Here is a 20,953-nt window from a genome sequence, read left to right on the forward strand (position 1 = left end):
CTCACGTAAAAGGCGTATAAGAAAAGCAGCTTACACGAAGTTCAAAACCTAAGAAATTCATCAACTGAATTCACCACGCGACGCATCAATGCTATATAGATAAATTGTTTGCGGTAACTACGAGATATGTAAATTAAGTTCAAAGATGATATACAAAAAAAATAAAATTATAAAAATTAGGTTTAACGAATTAGATAAATATTAAAAAAAGTAATATATTTTCAATTGCATAAGTGTTTACTAAAAAGGGTGTCCAAGTTTGAGTAACGTAATAATTAATAAGTTGTTTAATCAAATTAATAAGTTGTTTAATTAATCTTTGAACAAATAATAGTTCTGTTTTGCTATTCTTGAAAAATAATAATTACAAGAAAAATGAAGATTTAGCTTCTCAATCGATATGTATCGAAACATTAAGAGAACTGTAGTCAACGCTCGAGAGGCATTGAGAAATTAAATACAGTCTTCATTGTAAGATATAGGCTGCTGTGTTTTTAGGTTATCGTTGTTTAACAGTAACGATGCTTTAGGGCAGAGTTTGTGAGATTGCTAGTAGGATATTATGTTTTAAAATTATTTAATTAGTTTTAAACGTATTTATTAGAATGGCGTCCCCACTGGAACAGTTTGTAAACAACGTGAGGACTTATTCGTCACAAGGTAAGAAATTGCATTTGTAAATTTTGCGGTTTTTATTCTTTGACATTCATGTTGCAAGAAAATGGAAAGTCTGTGACAGACTGATTTCAGTTGTTCAGCCTAGTTTTTACATTATTTATTGTTTGCTGTATTTATTATATCAGTGTCTTCCTATTTAGTAACAGTCTGTTGTGTATTATTAATAGTTTACAAGCGTAATGACTTAACTAACTGCACTGCCTTTGCGTTAAATCAAGAACTGTATTTGATTTCATCAGTCATACATTAAATTTAACTTATTACTTGTAAATTTCTCAGCGTTACTGTTTTATTCAAGAGTAACATACTACTAATGATGAAAAATCTTATGAGGGACCAGCAGTTCTGATATAAAATGTCGCTATTTAAAAGTAGACTAGAATTTTTTTTATTGTAAAGCATATGCTTCTAATTTACTAAGACTGCATGTAGCTCACATATTTCAATCTTGATAAAACTTTATGTTGAGCTGCATTCACTAACTTTAGATGTAGGCCAAGAAGTAGGTACCAACCTTTTTGTCAACAAAATGACTTGTTACTGCAAAACCACATTTATTTGTTTTACTACCTGTACCTTTCTGATTTTACAGAAAGATTTACAATTTTTAGATAACAGCCCTATTCGCATTATAATAATACTAAGAATGTTGTTTTTAAGAATTATATAGAAATAGCACAATTTCTTTGTATTAATAAGAATCTTATTGAAACTGTTATAAATCTAATTTGAATCATGATGTAATATTTTAAATAGTATAGTTTATACATAAGCGCTCTGGATAAGACGTTATCTATATCTTCCTACAAACTGGTTGTTTCACAACATCTTAAAGAAAGCCATTCAGGAAATTGAAGGGCATGAAGTAAGGATAAAAATTTGACATTTGAAGCCATAAAGTATACAGTTCTTAAGTAGTTCAACAGTGTTGAGTGGGGATTTCCATATACGTTTGTCTTTATTATTTGTCTGAGACTGACATTCAATACCAGCAAAAATTAAAAAAAGAAAGTTCATGGATGTGGTTTTGTTTAGTTGTTAGTTATAATTATTTGAAAATTATATACAGTTATACACTCAGCTGATTTTGATGAGATTTGGAATATACCTTATTTAAAACCTGTTGTTTGTTACAATTGAAATTGTTCATCAAAAAACCTTTCACCCAAGTTATACCCCTTGTAAGTGACAGAACCTGCACATAAAATTTTATTTTGCTCTATACTCTTGTAATACATATAATTTTCTGACTAAATAAGTTGGTTTCAGTTTAAATTTAGTTATGAATAAGATTAGATTTTTTTATGGTTAAGATAATTGATGGTAAGTTTTTATTAAATTTATAAATTATAAATAATTCTAATAAATTACAAGTTTTATCTAAATTAGAGGTGAGTCTGTAACTGTATGTAATTATTGATTATTGTTCATTCATTCATATTGCCTAACTGAAGAAAGTTAATGAATAAATTATGTTATTTTAAGTCAGCCTTTAAACCAATATAGAAGCTGTGTCTTTTAAAGTAATTTATTGTAGGTTGTAAAAAGTAATAATAAGTAAAATAATTGTATATATGAATGATGGTAAACTGTTTAAATTGATAATATAAACAATTTTAAAATTTATAATTATAATAAAAAAATTGACTGATATTTCACTATTCAGTTAACCCATAAAAAAAACTAAATGAAAATTTATCAGTAGCTAATAAATTCTGTTTTAGAAATAAAATTTATCCAAATAATCATCTTATGGCCGTATTTATCGAGCTTTATTTGGTAAAATTATGGAAATGGCTACCAAAAAACCTTTAGCTTCTGTGGAGCCTCATTCAGTGAAGCTCAGATAATTTGATTGATTGGTTGTTAGAGAAAGTAAATCAGCTTATGAAATAAATTATATTAAAAAGATTAGTAGAGTCGCAATTTTGATTTCTTGAAAGGTTATTGTGTTTAAAGGTTAATTCCTTTTTAAACATATTAAGTTAAAAGACATTATGTGTTCAGGAAGTGAATTTTAGAAGTATGTACCTGAAATTGTAAAGGAAAACAGCTCTGAGAGGAATTCAGAATTGAAAACTAGAGAAGTTTCATGGTATATATTGTAAACCATGTAAACTGAACCCATGAATGTTGGAGGAGTAAAGCTGGATAAACATTATATGTTTTTCTTGCATGGCAAAATAATAAAAATACAATCCCCAAATCGAGGATTTTTTATTATAAATAACTAAGCTCTAAAATACACAGAAAAACAGCTTAAATTTCAAAACTTCTACCAGTAAATGTTTTCTTTCTTGTGATTTTAGAAGTGATAAATAAATAGACCCTTGTATATAGATTGGTGTGTTTATTAAAAAAAATCAGAGTTTAAAAATATTTGTTTTCAGTTTATTCAGTTTTCTATAAAGAAATTTTAATTTATATTATAATTATAGCCAGAATAGCATTAGAAATTAGAAAAAGTATTTTAAAAACTGAATATGATGATGAAGGATGTGTATAACAAAATGAACCTTTAAGTCAATGTAAAACTGAGATATAAAGATAAAACCAGTACTGTTACTGTATAGTACATAGTTCAATACATTGTGTTCATTTGTTGATGTTAAAATTATATTTGTGGTAAAATTGTGTAAATTTGTTATGTAGAGTAATGTTTATTTTATGCTGTTATTTTGTGACTAATTAAAATTAAAAAAAACCCTTGTATTTGAAGGTATATGATTTTATACCATGCTATAAATTTCCTTAATAATGGTGTAATACAGGCTGTTCATCTTAAAAGAGGTCTCATCACTTAGTTTAGTCTATAAACAGTAGTTTATTGGCAAGCACTTAGATAATGGTTTAGACAAAGTGTTGAAAATTATGTTCATCAACTTCTATGCACTTGTCAACATGTTTGACCATTTTGATGGCTACTCTTATTAGCTGTACCCTGCCTGTTTCTTGCATGTCCATTGGTAATGTTTGTCTTCAATTACTGCAGGGTGTATGGATTGCTCCTATAAACATTTTAAGTAACACCAAAGAAAGAAGTCTGGACTAGTCAGATCATGGAATCTTGGTGGCCACAATCCTTTAGAAATGATTTTTCCACCGAAAAAATCCTGTAGTTGCTACAGCGAGCAAATAGTGCGAGCTGTATGACAAGTGGTACTGTCCTGTTGCAACTAGCAGTCATGCTTATCCTCATAGTAAGGCTATGAACTGTTGGATAGTTTCTTGGTATACTGCACCATCCATGTTTTTTAAAAAAAACAAGGGTCCTGTTATTCGTCGCCTTGAAACCGCACCACAGTGTGCACTTCTTTTTTGTAAGTGTAGGTGTAGATTCAAAGAAATTGAGCAGGTTTTCTGTGCCCCTAGTAAGATAGTTCTGACTATTCACATAAACAAAGCCTAAATCTCACTTCATTTATGAAAAACACTTGATCTGAAATACCAATGTTGCCTCTAATGAAGTTCTTGAACTATTAACAAGAGTAATGAATCCTTTTATCATAGTCAGCATTGTTAGCTTATGGAAAACCTGCATTCTTTACAGATGAACATTTCAGCATTCTTTTCACTGCAGTGTGGGCTGAACCTAGTGAAATGTTCTTTTCTGGCTTACTCTGTAAAGATCTATGAAGAGAGCTTCCAATTGCCACTTTATATCCTGTATGACCTGCATCATTAAAACTGACCTGTGTCGAGCACATCTCTGATCTAACACTGAACTGTTTCATAAAATGTTTTTAACTAACTATTGAATTTCCAAATTTCTCCCTGAACTTTCACAGACACAACATGAGATTTTTTCTCTAAATAAGTTTTCATCTCAAATATACATTCTTCAACAGTTTACCACATTTTATTAAACAACACCACACAATTATGAGACCTTATTCAAAAGCCAATGTTTAACACAGACTGGTAGTACTCAAATGTGCAGGTAATTAACAGTCCTCCCACTCCAGCTCCAGTCATACTAACTTCTTCCACATTTTTTTATCCAGCTCACACCAATATATGCATTTAGTGTAAACTGCTGAGTGATGGGTCCTCTTTTAAGTTGAATCCCTGTAGTAAGAAAGGCATCATTAATTGCGGTTACATTTAAATTGAAGTAGAACAAAAAAATTCTTTTTGTTTAATATAGGTTGTGTAGTTGAAAATTGTATTCATATGATTTTATCTGTATAATTTATTAAAGATTGTATGTTTCATTTTTCAGGAAATTTTCATGACCTTTGTGAATTTTTGGGTAAATCAACTGATGTACTTGTGAAATACAGTCAGCATCTAGATACAGTGCTTGAAACATTGGATTTGCAGCAACATTCATTGGGTATGTTAGCTGTGTTATGTGTTAAATTGGGAATGCCTCCACCTTCTGTATCTTCAGCTGGTTCAGCTCCGTCCCCAAACCCTGCCCTTGATTATCATGAACTTTTATTTGCCCAAGTACAAGAATTTATTACTGGTTGTAATGGTGAACAGGTTCGCTTCGCTCCTGATACTTGTAAGTAAAAAGATTCTTTTTTGTGAAAAATTTTATTTCACTTTTTTCAGCTTGTAATGTGTATTGTTATTCTGTTTTAAATACGTGTATTGTAACACTTAATTCTTATTATGTAGATGAATTTCCAGTCATAATAAGTTTGTGAATTTTCTTATCTGGTATATTTCTTAACTTAAGGATTTTTGTTAAAGTTTAACATGAATTAAATAATGGGTCTGGTCAAGCAGTGTAACTACATACACATAAAATAAAAAAATTCTGTGCGTTTGGATTAATTTTCATGCTACTGTGTGTGTGTGTGTGTGTGCACGCGCACACGTGTTTTCATTTCAATGCATATAAATTTTCTGTGTGTTTTCATATATTTATATTAGCAGTTTGTTTTTTGTCTTTCATTTTATTTAATAATAATATTATTATTAACTCCTGCTGGATTGTTGATATGCATAAATTTAGTGCAGGAAGGGAGAAGTGCTTTTTTATCTTATTCAACAGCCTAAAATTAATTTTATAAGTAGATTAGAAGTTCATTGCTGTATCATTATCTAATCTTTTCTTTTTCATATATACATTATTTTTATTATTTTACAGATTTATTTTTGGTTTGTTCTTAGATGCTGAACTATGTCATTTGTTAACAAAAAATCTAACAGAATTAAAATGTCCAATGCGAGGAATAGATCTTTTACGTCGTGCTATAAGAAAAATACAGTTATCAGATTCGCAGCTTACATCCATCCATGCTGACCTGTGCCGTCTTTGTATCTTAGCAAAATGTTTCAAACCAGCTTTGGAATTCCTTAATACAGATATAACTAACATTTGTAAAGAAGTAAGTACCTTTTCTCATATAACAGAAAAATTATAACACACTTTGTACAATGTGTAGCAATTTTTTATGTTTAATAATTTATATTAAAATTGAAAATTGCAACAAATGCTGAAGTTGCTCTTTATGTATTTCTGTGTATTCACTTACAAACGACTAGTTTGACCACACTAGTCAACACAAAATTTGTATCTAACATGTTATACAACTTTTCTCACTGTAATTTGGGTGCTGATTTCAAATATGCTATTAAAATTGTGTTACCACGTAAAGGTTATCATAAATTGTAAATTTGTAAAAAATGTTAAAATAAACTCATTTTCATCAACTACTGGTTACAATTAAGAATAGTTTATGTATTTTTACTTTTAAACAATATACATACATGCTTAATAAAAAATAAATAAATATATACACTTTATCATAAGTAATAGACATCTTCAAACATGTCTTCTGTTGTTCGCTACTACAGAACTTAAAATCTTATTCATTCTAGCTTCACTTGTCTATACTGCGTGTTGTGTTTCACAGAGTTATTATTAGTGTTTTGCTGTATTTTCATAATAAAAAAGTGGTTTTTCTTGTTTTTATTTGTTACAACATGGATTTTGCAAAAGTTTGTCAATGTTCAAATTATCCAGACAATTTTTGTTTTTCTGTTGTAAATTTACACCTAAATCTCAAAGAAAGACTATTTCTGTATTGATAAAAACACCTTATAAATTTTATTTTGATTGTGCGTTCTGGGATCAAAGTAAAATCTAGGTGCCTCATGTTTGCATATCTTGGTCAGTAATTTAACTGATTGGTTGAAAGAGAAATGATGAGCTATGCCTTTCCTGTATTGATGGTTTTGCGTGAACCTAAGGATCACTTCACTGACTGCTACTTTTTTACGACAAATATATTTGGATTTTCATTCAAAAATAGAAAGTTTGTAAAATATGCAGATGTATTCTCATCTCTAAAACCAGTACCACATGGAGAGGAGTTAACTTTATCAAATCTAATCCAACATTGCTAGAAGAACAATCAGAAAATGAAGCAGATGATGTAGAAGATGTTGAAGAATTTCTTTCTGTATCTAATGAGAAATCACATTTAATCCAACAACATGAAGTTAATGATTTAGTGCGCAATTTAAAGTTATCATAGCCGCAAACTTCTGGGGGTCTAGACTGCCACTGTGGAATTTTTTAGCGGTAAAACCAAGTTACTTATTGTATTTAGAACACGAAATAAAACTCTTTCAGCTTATTTAACTATGAAAATTTCATTGTGCGTTAGTACTGATGTTGATGGCCTGACGAAAGAGCTTGAAATTCAGCATATTCTTGAAGAATGTTTTATTTTTATTGACTCTTCTAAAGTTAGCATGAAAGCAGTTTTATTACATAATAATAACAAAGAGCTGCCATCAATTCCATTAGCTCATGCAGTCAACATGAAAGAAACGTATGGGTCAATCCATTTGAAGTGACTCACATAAAACATAAGCTGCAAGCAACCAGCTTATGTTTTAGCTGGTTGCTTGATCAATTCAAAAAAAAATTGAAAATTACCCACTTGTTTCCTACATGTTTCAGGACCTGAAACTATTTTTTTTATATTTTTTATTAAGCAGTTTACCTGTGGCACCATTTTTGTTACAGTGCACATACCTATTTTTGTGATTGTAAGGGTTTACGAAAAAAATCATAGCTAAAAAACTGTTTGTCATGGAAGGATGAAACAAAAAGTAATTTATTCATATTTTCTCAAGGTAAAAGTTTGGTCCAGTGGTTTATTTAGCTATCTCTCTTCTTTCTATGAGAAAATTACAAATGAAGTTGGAACATGAAAAACTGAAATTTCAATTTCCGTAATTTTTTCAAGAGGCAGGGATGGCATACACAGTTGAATTATTTTTTATTTGTAGGTATATGCTAGTAGTTTTACCATAAATAATATTAGTGGTGATATACCATTTTTATAAATTTTTGAAAACTATTTTTTTTTTATTAAATTCGAATTTTGGCTTAAAATAACTCTGATGGAGCTGGTGATATAAATCTCAAATTTGCACAACTTGCAGTCTTTTTATAGATGTTTATGGCAAATAAAAAAGTTTCATGTGTATTGTACTAATAAAAAAATTATAACCTCTCAAAAATCATGAAAAACCTGTTAAATGTTAAAAGTGATACATTTTGACTCGCTAAATAAGTGCTCCAAGGAGGTTTCTTGTCTTCACCAGTCTGTAACTGCAAAGCTAATTGAAGCAACAACCATAAATGGAAATGTTACAACATGCATTTTCCTGGCAACTGGAAATGACTTCAAGCGCCTGTTATAACATGAACACTGCAGTTGAATGATTCAAACAAGTCTATTTCAACTCTAGCAATTAGTATAAAAATATTAAAATGCAAAGAAGACTCAAGACAAGAAAAAGTACAGTCGCAAAATAGTTGTGTACATCATAACAAAAATGGCTGCTATAGTTAAACTGCTTAAATAAAAAATTTTTAAAAATAGTTTAAGGTCCCCATACCAAAGTATGGCATCAGTATGAGAAGTAATAAAATACAAAGAGCATATGTGACAAGTTTGCAGTGATCTAAAAGTTGTTAAGTTACTTCTTGGTTTGCGAGGTGGGTTTATGAAATATTGTTTTCTTTGTCTTTGGGATAGTCATGATGCAAAAAGTTATTATTAAGTAAAGACTGTCCACTGCGGCAGAACTTTGTGGCTGGTGAAAAAAATTTAAACCATTTATCATTAATTGAGAGTAGGAAAATCATGCTGCCGCCACTTCACATAAAACTCGGAAATTATGAAAAATTTTGTAAAGGCACTAGACAAAGATGGATCAGGATTTAATCATTTAAAAATAAGTTTTCCCAAATTGAGTGATATAAGCTCGAAGAGGGTATATTTATCAGTCAGAAAATCAATAAACTGCTGAAGAACTCAACTTTTGATGATAAACTTAGCAGTTGTGAACGAGCTACATAGAAGTCCTTCCAAAACATTGATGGTTTTTTAGGCAACAGAAAAGATGAAAATTTTTTTTTTTTTTTTGGTGTTCTAGTAGAGACAGTTATTTTTATATGAATTTGAATACTAGATCATGAATACCAGTGATCTTTGAGTTTCAATTAACCACACATCTCAGGAATGGTCGAACTGAGACTGTACAAGACTACACTTCATACATATCATCCTCATTCATCTTCTGAAGTATTACCTAAAGGGTAATTCCTGGAGGCTAAACAGGAAAAAGGAAAGGAAGGTTGTAGGATGTCATTAAAGATTCATTTCCTGTACTCCCACTTAGACTTTTTTCCCCAAGCATCTGGGCTCTTTCAGCGATGAGCAAGGAGATCATTTCCATCAGGATATTCTGACCATGGAGCATCGGCACCAAGGAAGATTGGATTCTAGAATGATGGGTGAATATTGTTGTATTTTTTTTTTTTTTAGAAACTGATCAAACATTATACAATCAAAAAAGTTTGTCAACATGTTTTAAAAATTAAAGGTAAGACAATTCCAGTGATATAAATATTTAAAGACGTTTCCATTGACTTAGACTTTTAGAAACTGTTATTTAAAATCGTATTAATGTATTTCAATTTTTCTTATTTGAATAAATAAAAATTTAGTTGATTTAAACACATTTTAATTGAATACACATAAATAATATTTCTTTTTTAAATATTGATTTCATAGTGTTTATGCATTTATTGGTAAATAAATTGTATGTATCTAAAAAAATGTGACATATTACACAAATTCTACTAACAGTTTTGAATTCAGCACCCCAAAATTAGTTAAAATCGCCATGTACGATTCCAGATATAAAAAAACTTGTTTTTTTGTTTACTATTATTATTGCTGTGGTTATGTGTAATATTTAGTAAACTTCAATAAGCATGCAATTCAGTTCTGATCAGGGAAGCATTATTTGTTCTTATATTAGTTATAGTCTAATTTGATATTCACAAATAAAAGCTATTTGGTAATTAGAATATTTTACTTTTTTTCAATTTACTAACCGTATAACCCCCCCCCCTCTCACTCTCTCTCTGTCTCTCTGTGTGTGTACGTGTATGTAATAGATTTTCACATGATCACAATTTTGGAGGTAAAAAATTACTTCAGAATGAAATGAAGCTTTCTAACACATCATGAACCTCACATAATGAGCATAATTCATTATAGAATCTTACTCATAATATGATAATGCATTCCATGCCAAAAAATATTCAATGTTTTTTTATATGTAACATTTATTTAAAGAAAATTACATAAATTTTTAAGGAGAAAAATCACCCATTTGTAGTTTATTATTTTTGACAAATATCTAATTATTTTTTAATAGAAAGCTATCTAGCGATATTTGTTTTTTTGGCGCTTCAAAATTTGGTGAAAAAGTGAGACCGCATCATCATTGAATAAATTTATAGCACACATAGCCACTGCCTTATTAGGGTGATACTTTTCAACATACAATGCAACAGTTTCCCATGCTTTCAGCATTTCTTTTATTGTGCCAGAAGATTTTTGCTTCGTTGTTTCTTTGTCCTTCACTGACAAACGCTCCTCTATAACTTCTTGCTGTGAAAGACCCTGCAATTCTTAAGCTGTTCAATGGTCAGCTCTTGGTTGAGCTCTTCCACAAGCTCATCAATGTCATTGTTATCCACCTCCAGTCTCATGATATTGGCTAAAGACAAAATCTCATTGACTATAGGCTCCACAGGTACTGTCTCAAACCCCTCAAAGTCACATTCAACAACGCTCTTTGGTCAAAGCTTCTTCCAAGCAGAAGTGAGGATTCTCTTAGTGACCCCTTTACACGCCTTATCAATCATCTTGAAGCAGGAAATGAAGTGAAAGTTATCCTTCCAAAACTCTGTAAAAGTGAGATTGGAGTATTTTAATGCAGAGTTTCTTAAAGTGTGAAATAACCTGCTGGTCCATAGGCTGAAGTAATGGAGTGGTTGGATCCTGATTGAATTAAATATTTCAAGGAGGTCATCTTGTAGGCCTCGAGAACGGGCAGGTGCATTGTTTATAGCAAGCAAGACATAGAGTGGCAGATTCTTCTCAAGCGAATATTTTTTCACAGAAGGACCAAATACTTCATTGATTCAATCAGTAAAAATGTCACGTGTCATTCAAACCTTGTTGGATCTCCACATCACATTTATCCTGCTCTTCTAGCCATGACACTTCTTGAAGGCTCATGAAGTTTCTGAATTGTAAACAAGCAGTGATTTAATTTTAAAATCGCCATTTGCATTGGCACAAAATAGCAGTATGAACCAGTCATTCATTGGCTTGTGCATTCTCCACTGCTGTTATATACGTTCGCTTTGACATTTTTTTTCCAGAAGAGACCCATCTCGTCACAATTAAAAACCTGTGTAGCAGGTAACCATCAGAATCTACAAGCTTCTTGAAGTTGCCGATGAAGATTTCAGCTGCCTTTGTGTCTGAGCTTGCTGCTTCACTGTGCCTCACAATGCTGTGGATGCCGGTTCTTCTCTTAAACTTTTCGAACCATCCATACTACTCTTAAATACTTCTTTGGTCATTGATGATCCTGGCGTGTTTTGAACGAGGTCTGCAAAAATAATTTTTGCTTTCTGACAAATGATGTTTCGTTAATAATATCGCCTTGTAGTTGCTTTTCGTTTATCCACATGAGAAGCAACATTGTCAAGAATATATAACCATTGCGTAGATATTCTTGTCACTTCCTTTAAAGCATTTATCTCCTTAATCTTGTCCTTGTTCTTGTGGATAGTGAAAATTGTTGATGTAGACCGATCGTAAGTGTATTCTAGATTAGCCACATTCACGCCTTGTTCTCGCTTTTCAATGATTTCACTTTTAATTTCTAAGGTTATTTTTTAATTTTATAGATGCCTTCTTGTGGTTTACTCAGGGACATTTTTGCAAGGGTTATTTAACTCAGCACAAAAAAAAATCATAAACATTGTCTAAACACAAGTTTGGAAAATATGTAATCACAAACAGCACTGACAAGTTAGCTTAACGAATCCTAAACACAGTCTGTTGTAACACTGGGATGAAAGTTCCACAGTACACCCACATCAAATTGAGTGACATGAAGAGGAGGAGGACTTCTTTCCCATGTCGCTCAATAGGGACCCATTGTTTTGCTCGTTATGCAAAATACTCATTATGAGAGGTGCTCACTAAGCTAGGTTCTACCGTATTCTATTATCTATGATAACATGTTGGCAGCACTCATTATTGTCCTCTTGTCATATAGATAGGACCAGTAATTGACATTCAAGACAAAACACATTATATTCCAGTTTTATCAAATGTGTATATTGTTTGTGAAAGTTAAGCATTTGCTCAGAAATTTAAATTCTGTAACTAACTTATTTTATTATTTATTTAAAATTAATCTAAATTCAAATAAATATTAATAAAATGTATAAACTATCAGTTCCACTGCAGTCAATTTTTTTCCAATTATAATGCAAGCATTACATTAATCCCACACGTCTATAAAATAAATCAATCTGTCTTATAGTAACTCTGTAGTTATTTTGTAGTACATACCAATGATCAAAACTTTATTGTATTCATATATAACCTCCTGCTGGAACGAATTATTAAACAGGATTTGATGGATTAAAATGGTAGAATCTAGAGAGGAAATTATTGACATTTTACTTACAATTTACTAATACCACATTGGCTTATTAGCAGTGTTAACTCGAATTCAATACTCACAGCTGTATTTTTGTATCAATGAAAATCATTTATAAATCATAGATTGTTCAGTAATAATGTAGCTTAAAGTGGAATGTTTTCTATGTTGCCATGAGCATTATATATAGCTATATTTCCTTATGAAAGAAGTAATTTATAAATTATCAGTATTTTTATATGATGAATATCCAAGTTTTGGTTGTTTTGGCCAGTTTGTATTACATTTATATATTTCTATTGAAATAAATTTTATTGGAGTATTTTGAATAAATTTTGTTTTTTAAGTTATTTTATTATGTACTTATGTTTATTAAAAATGTTTTTCAAATTTTTTTTCTAGGGAAGCCAGTTTGATGCAAAATACTTTTTGCTTTATTACTATTATGGAGGTATTATTTATACAGCGCTGAAAAATTTTGATCGTGCTCTCTATTTCTTTGAAGTTGTTATAACAACACCAGCTCTAGCTGTTTCTCATATTATGTTGGAAGCGTATAAAAAATATATTCTAGTTTCTTTAATATTACAGGGAAAGGTAATGTTATGTTATCTAATATGTATTATATACAATGTTTTTTTTTTTTTTTATGTTAACTATTACATTATTTTTTACTCTTATTAGCACCCGTGGATTATTGTGTTTAATTTATTATCAGTTTAAGGATTGTTCTGTCTGATATTACATGTATAAACTATTAAAGTTAATTGGAGTTTACTTTCTTTCTCTTGTGAGATGATGTAATCTAAAAATAAAGAGCTTAAAATGGAATAACACATTAATATATTCATATTTAATATTAGTGGTGAGTCTCTTACCATCGACTGGGTCTTTTTTCAGACATATTTGCAATAAAAAATAATTGTATTTTACTAGCATATTTTTTCCTGAATCTGAAAAATATTACACAATATAGTATAGTATTATATTGTTAGTATAGTATTATATTATTACCAGGTGTTCAGAAAAAAAATCAGTGTTTTATTTTTTGTAATAGTAATTAGATGAGGTAAACAGTGTTATTTGAATATTGGAGCAAAAAAGGACAGTTAATTGCATGCTTTACTGTTGTTGATTGATTCTCTGTGTTTTGCAGTTTACTAAATGTGAATCTATTGTTACAGTTCAATGTGCATTCCATAGAAAATTTATTAATTATGATCCTCTGAGTTATAATAATATTCATCGGAAGTACATAACAATCACTTTTTAATATAATAGAAGTAATTTCCAAAATTTTAAATAACAGCAATCATAGAATAAAATAATTTTATTAGGAAATCACCATTGTATTGGATTTTGGAAAAATTTAGAAGGAAAATGTAATTAAATGTAATTTTTACATTTCAAAAATTAAAAATTAAGCCATTCATTCTTTTTATATTACTGTACATATAGGCAATTTCGGAATTATCTTGTATTTTTTCAATTCTGTAATTATCATCAGACACATATTAATATTTATTTTAATCCACCAGCATTTACATCATTTTTATGACAATATATATATTTTAAAGACTAAAATGCGCATCATTTTTACAATATTCCACATTCATTTATGATAAAATCAATAACTAAAATAAAATTGAACAAGATTTTCTTTACTTAGAAACTAATTTTTATAAACTTAACACTTTTTATAAACTATTCCAGTTATAATATCCATTTCTATAAAATAATGAAGTAAAGATACAAATTAATAATTAAAAAATTTCTTCATTACACTTTCATAATTCCAGTGTACAGAAACTTTCTGAACATGTATATTGTAACAACTAACTATTCCATATGATAATTCCAGCAAGATTATGTAAAACAGAATTACCCTACAGTGTATCAATCTAGTCGTAGCATGGTGCATTACTTTAATGCATTACACAAAATAGCAGCAAACTTGGTAAAAATGAGGAGGTAGTGATGATTTTTATTTCAGACATTTGCTATTGTATTTATAGATTTATTATCTAAAATTGTTTTCTTGATATTTCATTTTTGTTTATGTAACTTTTTAACTTGTAATAATATTTGTTTTAGGTTGGTAATGTTCCTAAGTATACATCACAAGTTGTAGGAAGATTTATTAAACCTCTAAGTCAAGCGTATCATGATTTAGCTACTGTTTATTCCACTAATAACTCAGATGAAGTTAGAAATGTAGTTTCTAAATATCAGGAAACCTTTACAAGGTATGGATGCCATACATTTTTTTTTATTTCTTGATATAAATTTTTTTTCTAAAAAGTATAATTAATCATATTAGCAAAAATTTAATTTTTATTATAACAGAAATTATTTTAGATTAGTAAATATTGATTTCTGTTATTTGACTGCAAAATTTTACATGAAATACATTCTTATAGATGTGTAAAGAGTTCTATGTATCAATTACCATCAACAAAATTTTATAATTGAGATGCTTTGTCAAAGTCCTGTATTGGCTCAAGTTTAGATCTGTGATTCTCATTTTCACAGTGGCTGTGTTGGCTGAGCCACAACACTGTATACTTTTGCACCCCTTAAACAAATTTGAATTAAAAAACCCAAAAATGATTTTTAAATATTTATCTGAAGAGTATTTGCAAGCCCATATCTACTGAATAATCATAATACCATATTTACTATAATCAGGATTGGGAAAATTAACAATCATTGTGCAACATTTTCTTTACTTTCCTTGATCCCTTTCAAGGTCTAATTTCAAAAATCTAGAATATAGTTTATTAACATGAAGGTTGCACTCACCAAAAATCAGGTTGATTCTTCATTTATTATCTAGAAATTGTAAAATAACATGATTTCAAAAATCCATTTCGACCCTTGAAACTCAAAATTTCAAAAATTTTATAATTGGATTTTACATATTTGTAATCGTTCAGTTCAAACCCAGCTCACACAATGATTGACATTCAGTTCACAATTCATTAAAGTTTGTCTTCAACCAGCAAATCATCATATATATATATATATATATTATCGCCTATATTTTTTTTCAAGATGAAATGTATTTAAAAATCTTTTCATGTATGCTAAGAAACATGGGTAAAAATTTGGTTGCGATTGATCAGGTAGTTTTTTAGTTTATCCCAAACAAACAAAAACTTCTTGTTTGTGCAATAGTATAGATATAGATTACTTTATTTAATGTAAATTTAATTCTTTTGTTATGTAATATTCATTTGGATACAGAGTACTTTATATAATGTAAATTTAATTCTGTTGTGTAATATTCATTTTATTCTAATTATTCAGTTCAAATTGTGTTCACAGTTCATTAATTCATTTCATAAAAGTTTGTGCTTCAACCAAGAAATCTCCACTACTGCATATATACATGTATGTATGATTTAATGTGATTCACCCAAGTACAGAAAATAAAATAAAGTAAAATGACACTCGCCTTATTTTTTCATATGATTCCTACAAAAGTACTTTCGCGGTAATCCGCATCTTCAGTTGTAGATTTTTTTTTTTATAAAATACATACTAGTAAAAATTAAGATATAAAAAAAAAATTAAATTAGAATTAAATATTAAAATTTAAAAAAATTAAAATTACATATAAAAAAATCTTATGTGGATAACAAATGACTTCTTGTACGCCTATTAAATTACATTTACATATTTTTTTAATATGAAAATTACATAAAATTTTATTTCATTAAAAATTTCTGATTAAAAAGAAAAGAAGAGAAAATTTTTTTCTCTTCTTTTCTTTTTTTTTTTTAATTGAATTATTCAATGTAAAAACTTTTTACAATAAGAGGTTAATAATTATTAATAAATCAATATATTTAAATTTTAAAAAAATTAAAAAGAGAGGAATGAAGTCATATTTGAACTGATGTGCCTTTTTCTTGTAAGATCCAAATATTTCATTAATTAATATTTTATTTGGCTATAACTCAGGAACCAATGAAAATAAGTACCACTTCTGATATATCGTTGAAAAGCTCTCTCAATGAGGGGTTATTACTGCAATTAAAATAATATCTAAAATTCATTTATTTTTAGATTTTGGGCTTTTTTTTAACACTTTTGGTTCAGTCAATTGCAATCAAAAGGGGAAATGCACAACTAGATGTTACAACAGTCCTAAATCCAACATTTTAACATCCCATGACTAATCGTGTTTTAGTTAACGCGAGATACATACATACGTACAGATGTTACGTCGAAACTAGTCAAAATGGATTCAAGGATGGTCAAAATAGATATTTCCGTTGAAATCTGAAAACCAAAATTTCTCATTATCACAATACTTTCTTTACTAAGTACAAGAAAGTAGATATATGACATCAATTGAAAATAAAATTAAGTAAAATAAAATAAAAGCATACTACACATAAATGGCTTGGTCGGCCATATATGTGTAGTCTGTTTTCATTTTACTTTTAATTGATGTCATATATTTTTTATATTTAATCTTAATATTTTTAACATTTCATTTTAATTTAATTTTTTTTTTTTTTTTAATTTTTATGTTTAATATGTAATTTTATACAAAGTATTTTCTGTACTTGGGTGGATCACGTTGAATCATACATATTGGAATTATTAGTACAGAGGTGGTATGGGTCTTGAAAGGATCAATTCTAGAAAATATATATATATATTTTTTTTTTTTTTTTTTTTTTTTTTTTTTTTGAGATGATATATATCTAAAAACCTTCTCAGTTATGCCAAGAAACATGTGTGTAAAAATTTGGTTGCAATTGATCAGGTAGTTTTCTTTATTTATCCCAGACAAACAAAACCTTCTTCCTCTTTATATAATAGTATAGGTTATGTCATTGTCCAGATGTATTGTGTTTTCACACCTTTCTGTAATTTATTATAGTTTGGTCTGTTTATATTCCTTTTTTATGGTTGCACTGACAAAGTAAAGTTTAATACTTTCAGTACCAGTTTGAATATTTTTAAATAATTAAAAAATCCAAACCGATTTTTTATCATAGTTTAATTTATTTACGTGTAGTAAGTATATTTGTGTAAAAAAATATATTCACTTGGTTTAAAATAAAATAATGAAATGACGCATCCAATGTGTCTGCAGGCTGGTGATTGAGAAGTGTATGTATGACGCCAGTGGTCGAACATGTAGCGTCATTTAGTAGTACTCGATCAGCAGTACAACTACTTATTCTTTATTATTACCATATTTCTGCTTATTATTATTATTATTATGAGTAGTCAAAACTTGTTTACATTTTTATTTGCTATTATGACCTATCAACACATAAAACAAACACTTTTATTTTTAGTAAAATTATTATGCAGAAAAAAACTACGAAATACTGTTAACGCAATACAAATCAAAAATATGTAACATAGATACATACAATTACTTTCATTATTTATTCATTGCGTTCAAGATTCTACTTCTTTTTTTTTTTACAAATCCTTATTACAAATAGATTACATAGAAAAATAAAAAATAAATTTACCCATTCTAATAAAAGTAAATGGGATGTTTTTCATATTTGGCGGTACTGATGCCCACAAAATATTAGAAGGTAAATCTGTACGCATTTGGTTATTAGCAACAGAAGTCTGTTCATCATTGTTTTGTTCATCAACTAAGTTCAAAATCATCGTCCTCGGAATTTTGTTCTGTAATAAATGTCATGTTTTCTTTGTCATCTTTTCTAGTTTCACAATCATAGTCACTATCATCCCCCCACCCATGGCATGAGTTACTATCACATCAAAATCTTTATCACTACTATCGTTTTCTAAAAAAATTTTAATTCAAACTAGGACATTACTTTTTTTTACATTTAGTTATGAAGGTCGTGGTATTTCATAAGCAATTAAATAAAAAAAAAAAACCAGACCAAGCACAAATTTACATTGTTTATGCATCAAATGACATGCCACTAGAATTTAAAGAATGTGAATGAAGGTCTGACTGCTACAACAGTGTAGAATGTAATGACTGCAGTTAACGCACACATGGCACATGCGGGTTGGGGAATGAATAATGAGAAGCCGCCACTTATGCATCATTGGCACTTATGCACATGTTAATAATAAAATTCTACGATATTCTTAAATTTATTTTTAATACTAACTGTGTGGTATTTATGAGTCTGTTGAAAAGATATTTTGTGTAATTTGTTAACATATTTATTACCCTTAATTAATTGTTCATTATCTAGGATTTTTATCCAATATCAATAAATCAATAGTGAAATAAGATTCAGTAATTATTATTTTATTTTTTTAATTATCATAAATTTCATTAATCATGTTAACAAAGAACAGAATTTGATATGAAAAATGAATGGTTGGTTAGTTTCATTTTTTTTTTTGTTTTTAGAGATTGCAACATGGGTTTAACGAAACAGGTTGTAGCTTCATTATATAAAAAGAATATTCAAAGATTAACTAAAACCTTCTTAACATTATCTTTGTCAGATGTTGCAAGTAGAGTTCAGCTTTCTGGTCCTGGTGAAGCAGAAAAATATATTTTGAATATGGTAAGCGGCTAAGTTGATTTCTTATTTTATGTTGTTCATGTAATATTTTATTTTTTCATTTTAATTGCTTTACTTTTTTATTTTAATTATTTGGAAATAACATTTTTTACTGTACAGAATATATATAAAAATTCACTCATACATGTGTCTATAATTAATTGAAAGCATTTCTTTGAAAAGTATGCAAGAAACACAAAATACATATTCTATTTTCAGTTGTTTTTTTGTTTTTTTTTTTTTTTTTTCATCTATTGGTAAGTTTTATTTTATTAAATTCTTTTTAACTGTTTCCCATCACAATGATCCGCAGTTGATTAGCGCTCCGCAAAAATATGTTGGTATCTGATTGCCTCCCTTCATAGTCTTATGCTACCTTCTTGTGAAAAAAATGTCAAAAAAGAGATTTAACCAATTTTGACAAAAAACCGTTAAGATTGGGTATTTTTTATGCCTGTAACAACAAAAAAATTTAAACAGTACAAAAATGATAATTTAATTGCAGAATTTTTTTTGCGCGTTTCTACCGCGTTTTTTATTAGCGAGCATTTTTTTTTGCTTTGTGTTTATGAAACATAGTTTGCTGATTTTAAAGATAATACTTTCAAGCAAATCGGTTGAAAATTGGGCAAAATATGATGAAACACCCGTCTCATAAATCACAGATTAGTAACATATGTTAGTATAAGTGAAAGTAGATTCAGAAAACTATGTTTTATAAAATTCCCACCACTCAAAAGGTTATTCAGATTGACAAAAAACCATTTTTACTGTATACTCTTATTCATTACGAATCTATATGTGTTACATGTTTACCGATATCATTTGTCAGAAAAGATATTTATAGGCCTCAAGTAAAAGTGACGTATTTATGACCACAAATTCCTTCTTTTTCTTTTGTGTGCCGTATATCATAATTTATTATGTGTTTCAATACATCGATATGTTGCTAGTAAGATAAGCTATTTTTCTAAATAATAAATAAATCCGTAACCCTCATAGCAATTATAATACACAAGTCACACACACAAGCACATTTCTGAGAAAAGAATGGTCATATTCTTTCTAGTCTAAATAAAACATTTTACATTGTATAAACGTCATTCAAATTGTGTAATAAAACTGATTCCTTTGTGAATATAAAAATAAATAACCGACTTAGATCCCATATAAAATGATTTTGTAACAGCATTTTAAAACTGATGCCGTACATAGCCAGTTTAATGGCTACATGATCTGAAAAGGTTAAACATATTCTATGTTGTAATCATCAGCATGCATTCTAGCTTATAGACCAATAGATCTTGGGTTGATTCTCAGTAAAGCTTGTGCATCTTTTTTGTTAATTTTATCTACTTATTAAAATACATGTATCGGATATAATACTAAAATAAAATTAAATTTATACTTTTATTTTATCATATTATTAATTTTTTTAATCTGTCATAAAAATCTGCCTATAATTCTGTTAGCCACTCAGTGACACAGATTTTTGATTTCTTCAGAAATTCCAAATTACCACCAAAAAATTATTTTAAATTAAAAACACTAGTCAAATCAGGGTTTTGTGCTCAAGTTTTTTAAGCAGATTCAAGCTTTTCTTTTTTTTTCAGATAGTCGAGGTACCCATACAGTATAATCATTTTATATCCAAAATGTTTAACTAGTACTTCACAGTAAAGAAACCTTTAGAAAATGAGCCACATGATCCATTAGTGAAT

General features: G+C 28.8%; 1 protein-coding gene across 3 annotated transcripts in view; it reads left to right on the plus strand.

Moving 5' to 3' along the window:
* The first annotated feature begins 462 nt into the window (after positions 1-462).
* Positions 463-20,953, plus strand: part of CSN3 (COP9 signalosome subunit 3) — a 37,444-nt gene continuing 16,953 nt past the window's right edge. For 2 of the 3 annotated variants that reach the window (XM_075368298.1, XM_075368297.1), the window contains exons 1-6: positions 464-660; positions 4,901-5,188; positions 5,803-6,020; positions 13,099-13,293; positions 14,791-14,942; positions 19,076-19,235. In XM_075368298.1, coding sequence (XP_075224413.1) covers positions 606-660; positions 4,901-5,188; positions 5,803-6,020; positions 13,099-13,293; positions 14,791-14,942; positions 19,076-19,235 — 1,068 coding nt within the window. In that variant the 5' untranslated portion in view covers positions 464-605. Of the gene's footprint in view, positions 661-4,900; positions 5,189-5,802; positions 6,021-13,098; positions 13,294-14,790; positions 14,943-19,075; positions 19,236-20,953 lie in introns of all 3 variants that reach the window. The other variant, XM_075368296.1, reaches the window with a different exon arrangement.

Source organism: Lycorma delicatula, chromosome 6 (assembly GCF_047948215.1).
Source record: "Lycorma delicatula isolate Av1 chromosome 6, ASM4794821v1, whole genome shotgun sequence".
Taxonomy (NCBI): Eukaryota; Metazoa; Arthropoda; class Insecta; order Hemiptera; family Fulgoridae; genus Lycorma; species Lycorma delicatula.